The 14,526-nt window shown below is 46.7% G+C and overlaps 1 protein-coding gene across 8 annotated transcripts in view; it reads right to left on the bottom strand.

Moving 5' to 3' along the window:
- Positions 1-10,927: 10,927 nt before the first annotated feature.
- LOC135069306 (E1A-binding protein p400-like) overlaps positions 10,928-14,526 on the bottom strand; it is a 318,615-nt gene continuing 315,016 nt past the window's right edge. For all 8 annotated transcript variants that reach the window (XM_063964668.1, XM_063964667.1, XM_063964670.1 and 5 more), the window contains 2 exons: positions 13,737-13,814; positions 10,928-13,649 (listed from right to left, as the gene is read on the bottom strand). In XM_063964668.1, the coding sequence (XP_063820738.1) occupies positions 13,380-13,649; positions 13,737-13,814 (348 nt within the window). In that variant the 3' untranslated portion in view covers positions 10,928-13,379. The remainder of the gene's footprint in view (positions 13,650-13,736; positions 13,815-14,526) is intronic.

Raw genomic sequence — 14,526 nt, 5'->3', positions numbered from 1 at the left:
CTGAAACAGGCTCGCACTTCCAAAACCTCTAAGCTCAAACCTAAACGTTCTTGGGCTGCCCGTCAGCCTGCTTCCAAACCAGACAAGCCTGCTGCATGATGGGGCGGCCCTCCCCCTGGGGAATCCCAGGGTGGGGGGCTGACTTCTGCTGTTCACCCAGGTATGGTTACAGACCACTTCAGACACCTGGGTGAGGGAGGTCGTCACTCCCGGATAAGCCATCTTTTTCAAGAAACGTCCCCCTCGCCAGTTTTGCTCGACAAATATCCCTTTGGATCCATTAAAAGCAAAAACTCTACATTTGGTGGTACAATCCCTACTGGAAACAGGAGTGATAGTGCCGGTGTCTCTGGCTCAGAGAGGCAGGGGATACTATTCAACGCTGTTCCTAGTTCTGAAACCGAATGGAACCTCACAGCCCATTCTCAACCTCAAGTCTTTCAACAAATTTGTGAAGGTTTCCAAATTCCGTATGGAAACTCTTCGCTCTATTGTTCTGGCCTTGGAGCCCAAGGACTATATGGTATCCCTGGACATTCGGGATGCTTACCTACATATACCTATTGCCATGTCGCATCAGCAATATCTGCGGTTTGCTATTGGCAACCTACATTATCAATTTCAGGCCTTGCCTTTTGGAATGACCACGGCTCCGCGAATCTTCACCAAGGTCATGGCAGTCATGACGGCCCTTCTACGCCGTCAGGGTATCAGGATCCTGCTGTATATGGATGACTTGTTGATCCTGGCGAACTCCCCAGTTGTTCTCCTCCGTCATCTGGAGCTGACGGTCCAATTCCTGCAAGCCCACGGGTGGCTCATCAACTGGAAGAAATCCTTGCTGGTTCCTGCTCTGAGCATGGTACCCCTAGGGGCGTTACTGGACACTCACAACCAACGGTTGTTCTTGTCTTCGGAGAAGGTCCTGAAACTTCAGGACAGGATACAATGCTTCCTCTCACCCTCGTGTATCGATACACTCGGCGATGCAAGTACTAGGCTTCATGGTGTCGGCTTTCGACATGGTGGAGTACGCTCAATTTCATTCTCGCCCTCTGCAGAGGTTAATCCTTCCCAAGTGGGACGGCCTGCCTCACCAGATCAGGTCTCACATGATTTCCGTGACTCTGGAAGTTAGTCTGTCTCTGAGCTGGTAGCTCCAGGACCAACGATTGAGCAGGGGTCGTCCCTTCTGGATCTCCAACTGGGTCCTCCTAATGACGGATGCCAGTCTGCGGGGTTGGGGTGCGGTGTTGGAGCAACACTCTCTTCAGGGTCGGTGGACCAGGGAGGAATCTCTCCTTTAAATAAACATTCTGGAGTTGCGGGCCGTGTTCAATGCTCTGAAACTGGCCCTGCCTCTGGTACAGAACAGGCCAGTCAAAGTACAGTTGGACAACGCCACCACGGTGGCATACCTAAATCATCAAGGCAAGCAAATATGGAAAACCACAGCACTCGCCACCCTAGAAGCGGGGTGCAATGTCTGCACTCACCACTTATAGGGTGGGGTGCATGCAGCCCATGGCCACCTACCCAAATACATACAAACAGAAAGTTCAGCACTCGCCATAGCAAGCTCACTTATCCTCACAACATCAATAAATAAATGATGGGGATTTAGTTAGTGAATTGGCCAATGCAAACCGCTCGCCAATGTACCCCACCTTCTTGCAGGTCCTACACTATCACAAAGTCTCAAAAATTATTTATTGATGTTGTGAGGATAAGTGGGCTTGCTATGGTGAGTGCTGAACTTTGTTTGTAAATCATCAAGGCGGCACTCAAAACCGCATGGCAATGATGGAAGTGTCAAAGATTCTTCAATGGGCGGAACGCCATCTGCCAGGCATATCGGCAGTGTTCATTCTGGGGGTCCTCAACTGGGAAGCGGACTTCCTCAGTCATCAGGACGTACACGCTGGAGAGTGGAGCCTTCATCCGGAAGTCTTTCAACTCCTAGTGGATAAGTGGGGCCTACCAGATGTAGACCTGATGGCGTCTCGACACAATCACAAGGTTCCGGTCTTTGGAGCAAGGACAAGGGATCCTCAAGCAGCGTTCGTGGACGCACTGGCAATTCCATGGAACTTTCGGCTGCCATACGTGTTCCCTCCCGTGTCACTACTGCCCAGGGTAATAAGGAAGTTCAAGCAAGAAGGAGGATTACTACTTCTAATCGCTCCAGCGTGGCCCAGACGGCATTGGTTCTCAGACCTGCAGGGTCTCTTAGTGGAGTGTCCTCTTCTACTTCCGCAAACACCCAGACCTCCTCGTTCAGGGCCCTTGTGTCTACCAGGATCTGGCCTGACTGGCTTTGACAGCATGGCTCTTGAAGCTTCGGTTCTGAGGGCCAAAGGATTTTTTGAGGTGGCCATTCAAACTATGTTGAAAGCCCGTAAACCATATTCGGCTCGGATTTAATATAGGGTCTGGAATTCTTACTTCACCTGGTGTGCGACTAAGAATTATGATGCATGCAAGTTCAGTACTGCCAAACTTTTGGCTTTTCTGCAACAGGGCCTGGACTTAGGCCTTCATCTGGCCTCCCTCAAGGTTCATAATAAATTGCGACTTTGCCTGACGTTCAAACTTTCACTCAGGGTGTTTTACGGATTCAACCTCTCTATGTCCCTCCTGTGGCTCCTTGGGATTTGTCCGTTGTTCTGGATGCCCTACAAGAGTCTCCGTTTGAACCTCGAGTCTGTGGACCTTAAATGGCTTACAAGTAAGGTTTTATTTTTGCTGGCTATTGCCTCTGCTTGAAGGGTTTCAGACTTGGGTGCCTTATCCTGTCGGTCACCATTTCTGATTTTTCACCGTGACCGTGCGGTTCTTAGAACTCGCCCTGGTTATCTGGCTAAGGTGGTGTCGTCTTTCCACCTTAACCAAGAGATTGTGGTTCTGGGATTTATCTCTCCTGGTTTGTCCTCCAAAGAACGGTCTTTGGATGTGGTATGGGCTCTCCGTATATATGTGAAGAGAACCGCCTCTCTTAGGAGATCTGATTCTCTCTTTGTCCTTTTTGGTTTTCACAAACGTGGCTGGCCTGCAAATAAGCAGACCTTGGCCAGATGGATTAGAATGGTGATTGCACAAGCTTATGTACAGGCTGGACTTTCAGCTCCTACTACTATCAAGGCCCATTCTACTCGGTCTGTTGGACCTTCTTGGGTGGCCCGTCGTGGCTCCTCCATAGAAAAATTTTGCAAGGCGGCTACGTGGTCCTCAGTGAACACATTCATCAGGTTCTATGCCTTTGATACGTCCGCCTCCCAGGATGCTTCCTTTGGATGCCGTGTTCTTGTGCCCACTACAGTGCGTCCCCTCCCATGAGGAACTGCTTTAGGACATCCCCGATGTTATTCCCTGTGGAATACCAGTGTACCCCTCTGCAGAAAAGGAGATTTATGGTAAGCGTTACCATTGTTAAATCTCTTTCTGCGAGGTACACTGGATTCCACAGGGCGCCCACCCTGACGCACTTAGCTTCTTTGGGTTTGTATGGCATTAGCCGATGGTTCTCCTGTCGTGAGAATGTGGTTCGCTGTGGCTACTAACTGCTGTCGTCTCTTTTACCTGCTACTGCATTGGACTGATTAACAAAACTGAGCTCCAGTGCCTGGAGGCGGGGATACAGAGGAGGCAGTGCAGTGCATCTTGGGAACAGTCAAAGCTTTAGCCTGTTGGTGCCTCGGATCAAGATCCAATTCTACACCCCGATGTTATTCCCTGTGGAATCCAGTGTACTTAGCAGAAAGAGATTTAACAATGGTAAGTCTTACCATAAATCTTCTTTTCCTCCCCATTCAAACATGCTCTTATCTCACCAATTCTTAAAAAACCGCATCCTTGACCCATCCTCACCCGTTAGCTACTGCCCCATTTCACCTCTAAATTACTTGATTGTCTTGTCTACAGCCATCTCAGCAGCTACTTCTCTGACAACTCCATCCTTGATCCTGTCCAATCTTTCTGGCTTTCGTCCACTACACTCCACTGACATTGCCCTGGTAAAAGTCACCAATCACCTACTGTCGGCCAAATCAGGGCCACTTCACTCTGCTCATTCTCCTAGACGTCTCTGTGGCCTTCTACACCATGATACCTTCAGACCATTGGCCTCTCTAGTACAGTCCTCACCTGGTTCTCTTACCTCACCAACCGCTCCTTTTCTGTGTCTGCCTCTGGCTACACCCGATCCTTCACCCCCCACATTCAATCTCTGGCCCATTCCTGTCAGTTCCAGCTCAGCGACATCGCTCATATTCGGCCATTCCTCACAGAATGACACTAAACTTATTATCCAACCACTGGTCATTTGACCCATGCCTACGCAGGATATATGAGGGCAGTCGCAGCAGCGCCATGTTTTCAATCGCAGCTATTGCAGCTGTCAGATGCACGCCCCCAAAACGGTCATGACACATCTGCATTTTACCAGCCACTCCCCACAAATGCCATGTTACCTCCCACTAACGGTCACTTCCTGGCAATCGCTATGCACTTTGCTGGGCCTGCGATCGCAATGCGAACACGTTTTGGCCTTCATGCACGTGCGATGCAGTGGCAGCACATGCAGAGTCATCCAATGATCGGCTGATTTGTGGTTTTACAAAATTGCAACTGAAGCTGAATAAGGCCCATAGATTAGAATATCATCTAATGGAGTGGTAAGACTTCAAAACATTATATTGTTTCATAATAAACATGGTCTGAGCTAGATCTTGAAAAAATAAGATTTTAAACCTACTGGTAAATCTATTTCTCCTAGTCTGTAGAGGATGCTGGGGACTCCGTAAGGACCATGGGGTATAGACGGGCTCCGCAGGAGATAGGGCACCTAAAAGAACTTTGACTATGGGTGTGCACTGGCTCCTCCCTCTATGCCCCTCCTCCAGACCTCAGTTAGAGAACTGTGCCCAGAGGAGATGGACACTACAAGGCAGGATTTAGAAATCCAAGGGCAAGATTCATACCAGCCCACACCAATCATACCATGTAACCTGGATAATACATAACCAGTTAACCGTATGAACAAAAAACAGCAACGGTCCAAGACCGATTCCAACTGTAACATAACCCTTATGTAATCAATAACTATATACAAGTCTTGCAGAGTTTCCGCACTGGGACGGGCGCCCAGCATCCTCTACGGACTAGGAGAAATAGATTTACCGGTAGGTTTAAAATCTTATTTTCTCTTACGTCCTAGAGGATGCTGGGGACTCCGTAAGGACCATGGGGTTTATACCAAAGCATCCAATCGGGCGGGAGAGTGCGTATGACTCTGCAGCACCGACTGAGCAAACGCTAGGTCCTCATCAGCCAGGGTATCAAACTTGTAGAATTTAGCAAAAGTGTTTGACCCCGACCAAGTCGCCGCTCGGCAAAGTTGTAATGCCGAGTCGCCTCGGGCAGCCGCCCAAGAAGAGCCCACCTTCCTAGTGGAATGGGCCTTAACCGAATTTGGCACCGGCAATCCAGCCGTAGAGTGAGCCTGCTGAATTGTATTACAGATCCAGCGAGCAATAGTCTGCTTCGAAGCAGGTGCGCCAATCTTATTGGCCGCATACAGGACAAACAGGGCCTCTGTTTTCCTAATTCTAGCCGTCCTGGCTACATAAATCTTTAAGGCCCTGACTACGTCCAGGGATCTGGAATCCTCCAGGTCACTTGTAGCCACAGGCACCACAATAGGTTGATTCACATGGAATGAAGAAACCACCTTAGGCAAAAATTGCGGACGTGTCCTCAATTCAGCTCGATCCACATGAAAAATCAAGTAGGGGCTTTTGTGTGACAAAGCCGCCAATTCTGATACTCGCCTTGCCGATGCCAAGGCCAACAACATGACCACCTTCCAAGTAAGAAATTTCAACTCAACCTTGTTAAGCGGTTCAAACCAGTGTGATTTTAGGAACTGCAACACCACGTTGAGGTCCCATGGTGCCACTGGAGGCACAAAAGGGGACTGGATGTGCAGCACTCCCTTTACAAACATCTGGACTTCTGGAAGAGAAGCCAATTCCTTCTGAAAGAAAATCGAGAGGGCCGAAATCTGAACCTTAACAGAGCCTAATTTCAGGCCCATATCCACTCCTGTCTGTAGGAAGTGGAGAAAACGACCCAGATGAAAATCTTCCGTAGGTGCATTCTTGGTCTCACACTAAGACACATACTTTCGCCAGATACGGTGATAATGCTTAACCGTCACCTCCTTCCTAGCCTTTATTAAAGTAGGGATGACCTCTTCCGGAATACCCTTTTTTGCTAGGATTCGGCGTTCAACCGCCATGCCGTCAAACGTAACCGCGGTAAGTCTTGAAATACACAGGGCCCCTGTTGCAACAGGTCTTCCCTCAGCGGAAGAGGCCAGGGATCTCCCGTGAGTATCTCTTGTAGATCTGAGTACCAGGCCCTTCGAGGCCAGTCTGGGACAACAAGTATCGTCTGTACTCTTCTTCGTCTTATGATCCTCAACACTTTTGTGATGAGAGGAAGAGGAGGAAACACGTAGACCAACTTGAACACCACGGTGTTATCAGAGCGTCTACTGCTACTGCCTGAGGGTCCCGAGACCTGGCACAATACCTCTGAAGTTTTTTGTTGAGGCGTGACGCCATCATGTCTATTTGAGGAGTTCCCCAAAGACGTATTATGTCTGCAAAGACTTCTTGATGAAGTCCCCACTCTCCTGGATGGAGATCGTGTCTGCTGAGGAAGTCTGCTTCCCAGTTGTCCACTCCCGGAATGAAGACAGCCGACAGAGCGCTCACATGATTTTCCGCCCAGCGAAGAATCCTGGTGGCTTCCGCCATTGCGACTCTGCTTCTTGTCCCGCCTTGGCGGTTCACATGAGCCACTGCTGTGACATTGTCTGACTGAATCAGAACCGGTAGGTTTCGAAGAAGACTCTCCGCTTGTCGAAGGCCACTGTATATGGCCCTGAGTTCCAACACATTGATGTGTAGACATGACTCCTGGTCTGACCAAAGTCCCTGAAAATTTCTTCCTTGTGTGACTGCTCCCCATCCTCGGAGGCTCGCGTCCGTGGTAACCAGGATCCAATCCTGAATTTCGAATCTGCGACCCTCCAGTAGGTGAGCACTTTGCAACCACCACAGGAGAGACACCCTGGCCCCTGGGGACAGAGTTATTTTTCGATGTAAGTGTAGATGGGACCCGGACCACTTGTCCAGAAGGTCCCATTGAAAAGTCCTTGCATGGAACCTTCAGAATGGAATGGCCTCATAGGCCGCCACCATCTTTCCCAGAACTAGAGTGCACTGGTGAACAGACACCCTTTTCGGTTTCAGCAGGTCTCTGACCATGTTCTGGATATCCTGGGCTTTCTCCATTGGAAGGAAGACCTTCATTTGTTCCGTATCCAGTATCATACCTAGGAACGGTAATCGAGTTGTCGGAATCAACTGTGACTTCGGTAGATTTAGAATCCAACCGTGTTGCTGGAGCACTCTCAGAGAGAGCGCCACACTGCTCAGCAATTTCTCCCTTGATCTCGCTTTTATCAGGAGATCGTCCAAGTATGGGATAATTGTGACTCCATGCTTGTGCAGGACCACCATCATTTCCGCCATTATCTTGGTGAAAATCCTCGGGGCCGTGGAAAGTCCAAACGGCAACGTCTGAAATTGGTAATGACAATCCTGTACAGCGAATCTCAGGAATTCTTGATGGGGGGGATATATGGGGACATGAAGGTACGCATCCTTTATGTCCAGAGACACCATAAGCTCCCCCTCCTCCATATTGGCTATTATCGCTCTGAGCGATTCCATTTTGAATTTGAATCTTTTTATGTACAGGTTTAGGGATTTCAGATTCAAGATAGGTCTGACCGAACCGTCCGGATTCGGGACCACAAAGAGGGTTGAGTAATAACCTCTTCCCTGCTGGTTCATGGGAACCCTGATTATCACTTGCTATATACACAGCGTTTGAATTGGAGCTAACACTACATCCCGTTCCGACGTGGAAACTGGTAGGGCCGACTTGAAAAATCGGCGCGGGGGCACCTCTTCGAATTCCAGTTTGTAACCCTGGGAAACTATTTCTAACACCCAGGGATTCAGGTCTGAGCTGACCCAGACCTGGCTGAAAAGTCGAAGACGTGCACCCACCGGTGCGGACTCCCTCAGGGGAGTCCCGGCGTCATGCTGTGGGTTTTGGAGTAGCCGGGGAAGACTTTTGTTCCTGGGCGCCTGCCGAAGTAGGTGCTCTTTTGCCTCTGCCCTTACCTCTGGCAAGGAAGGAAGATCCCCGACCTCTTCTGGACTTGTGCGACCGAAAGGACTGCATCTGGTAGGGTGGCATTTTCTTTTGCTGTTGGGGACTATATGGTAAAAAATTTGATTTACCTGCTGTAGCTGTGGAAACCAGGTCCGTCAGCCCATCCCCAAACAATACATCACCCTTATAAGGTAGTACTTCCATATGCTTTTTGGAATCCGCATCACCCGTCCATTGGCGAGTCCATAAGGATTGTCTCGCTGAGATCGACATGGCATTGGCCCTAGAAGCCAGCAATCCAATGTCTCTTTGAGCATCCCTCATAAATAAGACTGCGTCTTTTATATGGGCTATAGTTAAGAATATAGTATCCTTATCCATACTATCAAAATTATCTGTCAGCTCATCTGCCCAAGCTGCAACTGCGCTACACACCCATGCCGACGCAATTGTCGGTCGTAGTACAGCACCCGTATGAGAATAAATACCCTTTAAGGTAGTTTCTTGCCTGCGATCTGCAGGGTCCTTAAGGGCAGCTGTGTCAGGAGACGGTAGCGCCACCTTCTTGGACAAGCGCGTCAGGGCCTTGTCCACAGTGGGAGGTGATTCCCAACTCTCCCTGTCCTGTTTAGGGAAGGGGTATGCCATATAAATTCTTTTGGGGATCTGCCGCCTCTTCTCCGGAGTCTCCCAAGCTTTTATAAAGAATTCATTTAATTCATGAGATGTGGGAAAATTTATAATCTGTTTCTTTTCCTTAAACATGTGTACCCTTGTGTCGGGGACCGAGGGTTCATCCACAATATGCAAGACATCCCTAATTGCCACAATCATACACTGAATGGTTTTAGTCACCCTAGGGTGCAATTTTACTTCGTCATAATCGACACTGGAATCAGAGTCCGTGTCGGTAGTAGTGTCTTGTGCTAAGGGACGTTTTTGAGACCCCGACGGGCCCTGTGAATCGGTCCAATCCGAGGATTGACCCCCTGATGTTCCCCTTAATTCAGCCTTATCAAGCCTCTCGTGTAAAGATGTCACACTTGCATTTAACCTATGCCACATGCTCATCCAATCCTGAGTCGGCCCCAGCGACGGGGACACACCACTCATTTGCTCCACCTCCTCCTTGGAGAAGCCTTCCGCTTCAGACATGTCGACACACACTTACCGACACCCCACACACTCAGGGAGTTACCTATAAGGGGACAAAACCCCAACCAGGCCCTTAGGGGAGACAGAGAGAGAGAATGCCAGCACACACCCAGCGCCCAAACACTGGAATATATGACCAGATAGCGCTTTTATATATTTATAATGTTAATCTCCACTCACTGCGTCGCCAATGTGCCCCCCTCCTCTTTTTTCCAGCCTGTGAAGCTCAGCAGGGGAGAGAACAGGGAGCCAGCGTTTTCTCATGCAGCCTCTGTGGAGAAAATGGCGCTGGTTAGTGCCGAGGATCAAGCCCCGCCCACCCGACGGCAGGCTTCAGTCCCCTCATGATATTGTAAGAAAATGGCGGGGGTCCGTGGATTTACTGTCCCACAGCCTAATCCAACATATTTATGCCCAAATTGAGGTTTATTGCTGCCCAGGGCGCCCCCCCCCCCCTGCGCCCTGCACCCTACAGTGCCTCTTGTGTGTGTGTGACTGGGAGCAATGGCACACAGCTTACCGCTGCACGCTTACCTCATGAAGATCTGATGTCTTCTGCCGCCTGAAGTCTTTTTTTTCCTCAATACTCACCCGGCTTCTATCTTCGGCATCTGTGAGGAGGACGGCGGCGCGGCTCCGGGACGAACCCCAGGTGAGGCCTGTGTTCCGACTCCCTCTGGAGCTAATGGTGTCCAGTAGCCTAGAAGCAGTGCCCAACCTTACAAGCCAGCTCTGCTTCTCTCTCCTCAGTCCCACGATGCAGGGAGCCTGTTGCCAACAGGACTCCCATAAAATAAAAAACCTAACAAAATTCTTTAAAACAGCAAACTCTTGAGAGCTCACTGCTTTGTACCCTTTCTCCTCTGGGCACAGAATCTAACTGAGGTCTGGAGGAGGGGCATAGAGGAAGGAGCCAGTGCACACCCATAGTCAAAGTTCTTTTAGGTGCCCTATCTCCTGCGGAGCCCGTCTATACCCCATGGTCCTTACGGAGTCCCCAGCATCCTCTAGGATGTAAGAGAAATATACGTGTGCAGAATTCCTTAATTTCTTCTAGCATAGTCTTTAGGAGTTAGCGTGGAGAAATCCTTCACTGATTTCCTGCATGTAGTGAGAAGCTGGATGTGTCTGTAGTTTTGGCATGCTCTGGCATGTATATTTACCTCATGACCACTGTACAGATTTAGACTAGGGTTTGGACCTCCTTTCTGACCATGTCTCTATTCTGGTTGGCGAGGTGACAAAGTGGAAAGTTAATACCAACTGTCTTATCACCACAGAGTAGTAATGAGATCCATTCTGCCAAAGAGTCAGAGAGCAGGTTAATTAAGGTGACTCTCAAAACAACATCACAGACCCAATACTTTTTTCCTTGGAAAATTACTTTTTGATGCTATTTCATGTATACTGTATACTGTAAATAGGAACTTGCTTTTCAGAAAGTTAATAAAATGCTTGCAGTCCCATAAATGACATATATGATACCCATCTTCATTAAAGTAAAAACAGACAAAGTAAGAACGTTTATAAAAAATGTTTATTACACTGGCAATGTGCTATGCATCACTCACTATGGATCTACAGCACGTACAAATGTGTTTTTATAGTATATGTACATTTTGAACACAGTATGGTTCATGGAGACCAAGCTTTATCCCTTTTTCTGCCAGGGGACTTAAAATGTAATGAATACAAATTCAGCAGTAAAAGGGTGGTCATATTGTTTTAAATTATACACATATATATATATATATATATATATATATATTGATAGTTATATAAAAAAGAACACTTCTTAGCAAACAAAAATGCTGACAAGCATCAATAGATTACAGACATTCATGCACATACATATAAAATGTTTAAAACAGGACATTAGGAGAAATCTCTTCCAGTATACACAATATTTCATTTAATTTTCCTCTCTATTCTATTGCTAAAACTTCTTTCATACTGATCTGTCATATAATAAGAATTTTATATGACTAGAAGGTGGCACAGTAACTAGGAAACGCGGGTGCTTAGGATGTAGTAAAATTAATCCATCCAACCGCTGCAAAAGCGAATGCAATACGATGCTTCCTAAAGAGACATAACAATACACTTACAACAAATAACAAACACACTATACTTAAATACTCTAACCTAACAAAGACAGGAGTCTACTTTGTACACAACGTGTTAAATATGTGCAAATGTCAGACATGGATATTAAGGACTGTAATGTAAACCATAGACAGGTCGGTGGGTTTGTAAATTGCGCAGTTAGGAAAATGTATTTTGTTGCTGAATCATTTCTGTCCTTTTATTCAACAAAGTGCTTGCATTTTTAACAAAACACACACATACACACACCATTTAAAGGCCTTATGGATGTTGAAATGTACAAACATAAGAGAGGGAATATAATAGAGTGTGAGGACAAGGAAATGCGGGACTTTGAGTTCTTGCGTATTTTTAAAGCGGCAATCAGTTACACGGCAAAACAAGGTTAGTTTTGCTATATAACTTATTGCTGCTTTAAAAATACGTGAGAACTCAGACAAAGTCCCACACTTCCTGGTTCTCGCACTCTATTACATTACCCCCTTCAAGGAATGGGGAATTGTAAGTTACACAGGTTTAAATTCGGCAATAACAAAAGACACATGGGCAGACTCTACACTAGTCAATACTTGGCTGGACAGTGGACAATGTTACGTACCACGACATTTAATATTGTAGCGCAAAGCAGCTTCTTAGTAACATTAAACTACAAGGATCCTATGGTAGATTCGGATATTCACAAAAAGTGCACAAGTTTTATAATGAAAACAAAAAAACACAGCTTGGCATAAAAAACAACTTTTTAAGGTAATCTGACTAAATTGGGATCGGGGAGCAAAAAGTGCAAAACAAAGAAAAAAGAGCAAAAGGTTCAAACCAATTTCATCATCATATTGAAGCAGCTAATTCTCTGCACTGTTCTACAGGCTTGTCCTTTACAGAAATGGGTGAAGTAGATGGCTTTAGGCAGCCGGTTTTAAATGAATGAATTGAAGCTTCACAGAGGGGGCTAAATGTAATAGCAAGAAGCAGGAAGTGTGAGATTTTATGTGAGTCTGGCCAGATTGTTAAAGTGCCAATCACTTACAGGGCATAATCAGGTTGGTTTTGTGTGTTAGTGATTGCCGCTTTAAATATCTGGCCAGACTCGCACAAAATCCTGCACTTCCTGCTTCTGGCAGGCTACTACATTTAGCCCAATGTCAGACCATTGCACCAATTAGTACTGTAACATCACCCTAGTATCACTGCAGCAACAGCGATACCTCTACATGAGAGCACAACACAACCTGCTGCTGAAAGCCTTTACTTGCCACCCTGTAGCGTACAGAGGAAACACTTTATGGTGCATTGTAAACATACACTCTGACATGGAGGTTGAAAGCAGGAGATGTTTTAGATCATAAGCTAACCATTTAACATGCTGCTCCTCTTTGTGTACCTTCCCTTTGTAAATCAAACTGAAATACAGATCAGTGTAATCCCACACAGAACTACTTAAAAACAAACAAAAACAAACTTCAAAATGTTAGTTGGGCGACTCTTAAAGTCTATGTATTAGCATCCTTCCCAAATTGGCTAACTGACTATGTGCAAAATGTACAAGCAAAAAGCAAAGACATTAGTAGACCCAAATGACACAGCGGGTCCCTCCATATTACTTTTCAACTGAGAACACCATATTATACTGTAGCTTGTGACGTCATCTGTGGCTGTAGCAGGACAGTCATATCCCTTTCTTCATATCCTTTTTTCACATTTACAAGATGTCACTAACATTTTTTTTTGCAGATGAATGTAACACTTTCTCATAAATGAACACACAATACATCTAGAAGCCGTTTAAAGGTGCTTGGTATGAGGGTGTATAGGAGCTCTTTGTGGAGATGGACATTCTTGAGTTATCTCTCAGGTCACATTGCCCCTCAGCTAGGTTTCGTAGGTGGTTTGATCCGGACAGTAGATGCTCTCACTTGAAGCTTTGGCTGTTGGTTTGAGGCATCTGTGCCCGAAGTTGGAGCAGGACTCTGATTGGATGGAGCTTGGAGTTGTGGCGAAGCTGCTGCTACAACCTGCTGTTGTTGCTGGAGAAGTTTTTGCTGCACCACTTGGGCCGCTGCTGAACCAGCTGGTAACACTTGGACCTGTTGTCCTGCCGTTGTTGCCTGGGTCAGTGTAACAGTCTGGGGCTGGACCTGTATGATTATATGATTACAATAAAAAACTGCACTAGTCCCTAGATAGAGCTTGTTTAAACAGCAGGAGACATGAGCTAAACTAACCTGTTGAGAGGCTGGTACCATCTGCTGGATATTGGCCACTGCTGCCTGCTGTTGGACCACCTGAGGAAGCTTTGCAACCTTGAAGGAAAAGAGTCTTTTATGAATTTCAGATAACAAGAAAGCATAACTTCCATCATTCACAGCAACTATTCACCCAGCTACACACTGATTTTGTTATGTATGCACTCTCTAAGAATGAGTTCAAGATACTTTTTTAACCACTTAACTGATAATTTTTCCTCCCATGAAATCGCTCAGAAATTGTCATTTTTTTAAATTACTTAATAAAGTTTAAAAAGTATTTTTTAATAATATATTATATTTTATTTAAAAAAATAAACATCCCTCCCATGTCTATAGGCTAATATTTTATTCAATTATTATTTTAACCCCCTCCAGCATAATGTTACTTTATTGTATCCCTCCATCACTAGTGATTGATCCCCCCACCCCCATGGGTATCCCCACACAGACATGCAGAGCGTTTGTCAGAGGAGACTGATGATCAGTTCTCCCTGCTGCAGCTGATCTCTGCACATGCAGAGATCAGCCAAATAGTGCTTGGAAGGGAACCCCTGCATGGTGTTCCTGGTGCATGCACTCCAGAATGTTGGCTGCACAGGATTCTGAGGCACTATTCTGCCAGTGAAGTCAGAGGTCAGAGACCGCCGGGGTCAGGGCCGTGGGTACAGGAGAACCAGGAGGTCCCTCTGATATAGGGGGCTGCCGGAAGAATATCTTCTGGCAACCGCCTAGTGGGCCTATCTGACTAGACGTATCTGATGCGACC

This window comes from Pseudophryne corroboree, chromosome 1, assembly GCF_028390025.1.
Source record: "Pseudophryne corroboree isolate aPseCor3 chromosome 1, aPseCor3.hap2, whole genome shotgun sequence".
In the NCBI taxonomy this organism is placed as follows: Eukaryota; Metazoa; Chordata; class Amphibia; order Anura; family Myobatrachidae; genus Pseudophryne; species Pseudophryne corroboree.
This window is presented reverse-complemented; position numbering and strand designations above follow the sequence as displayed.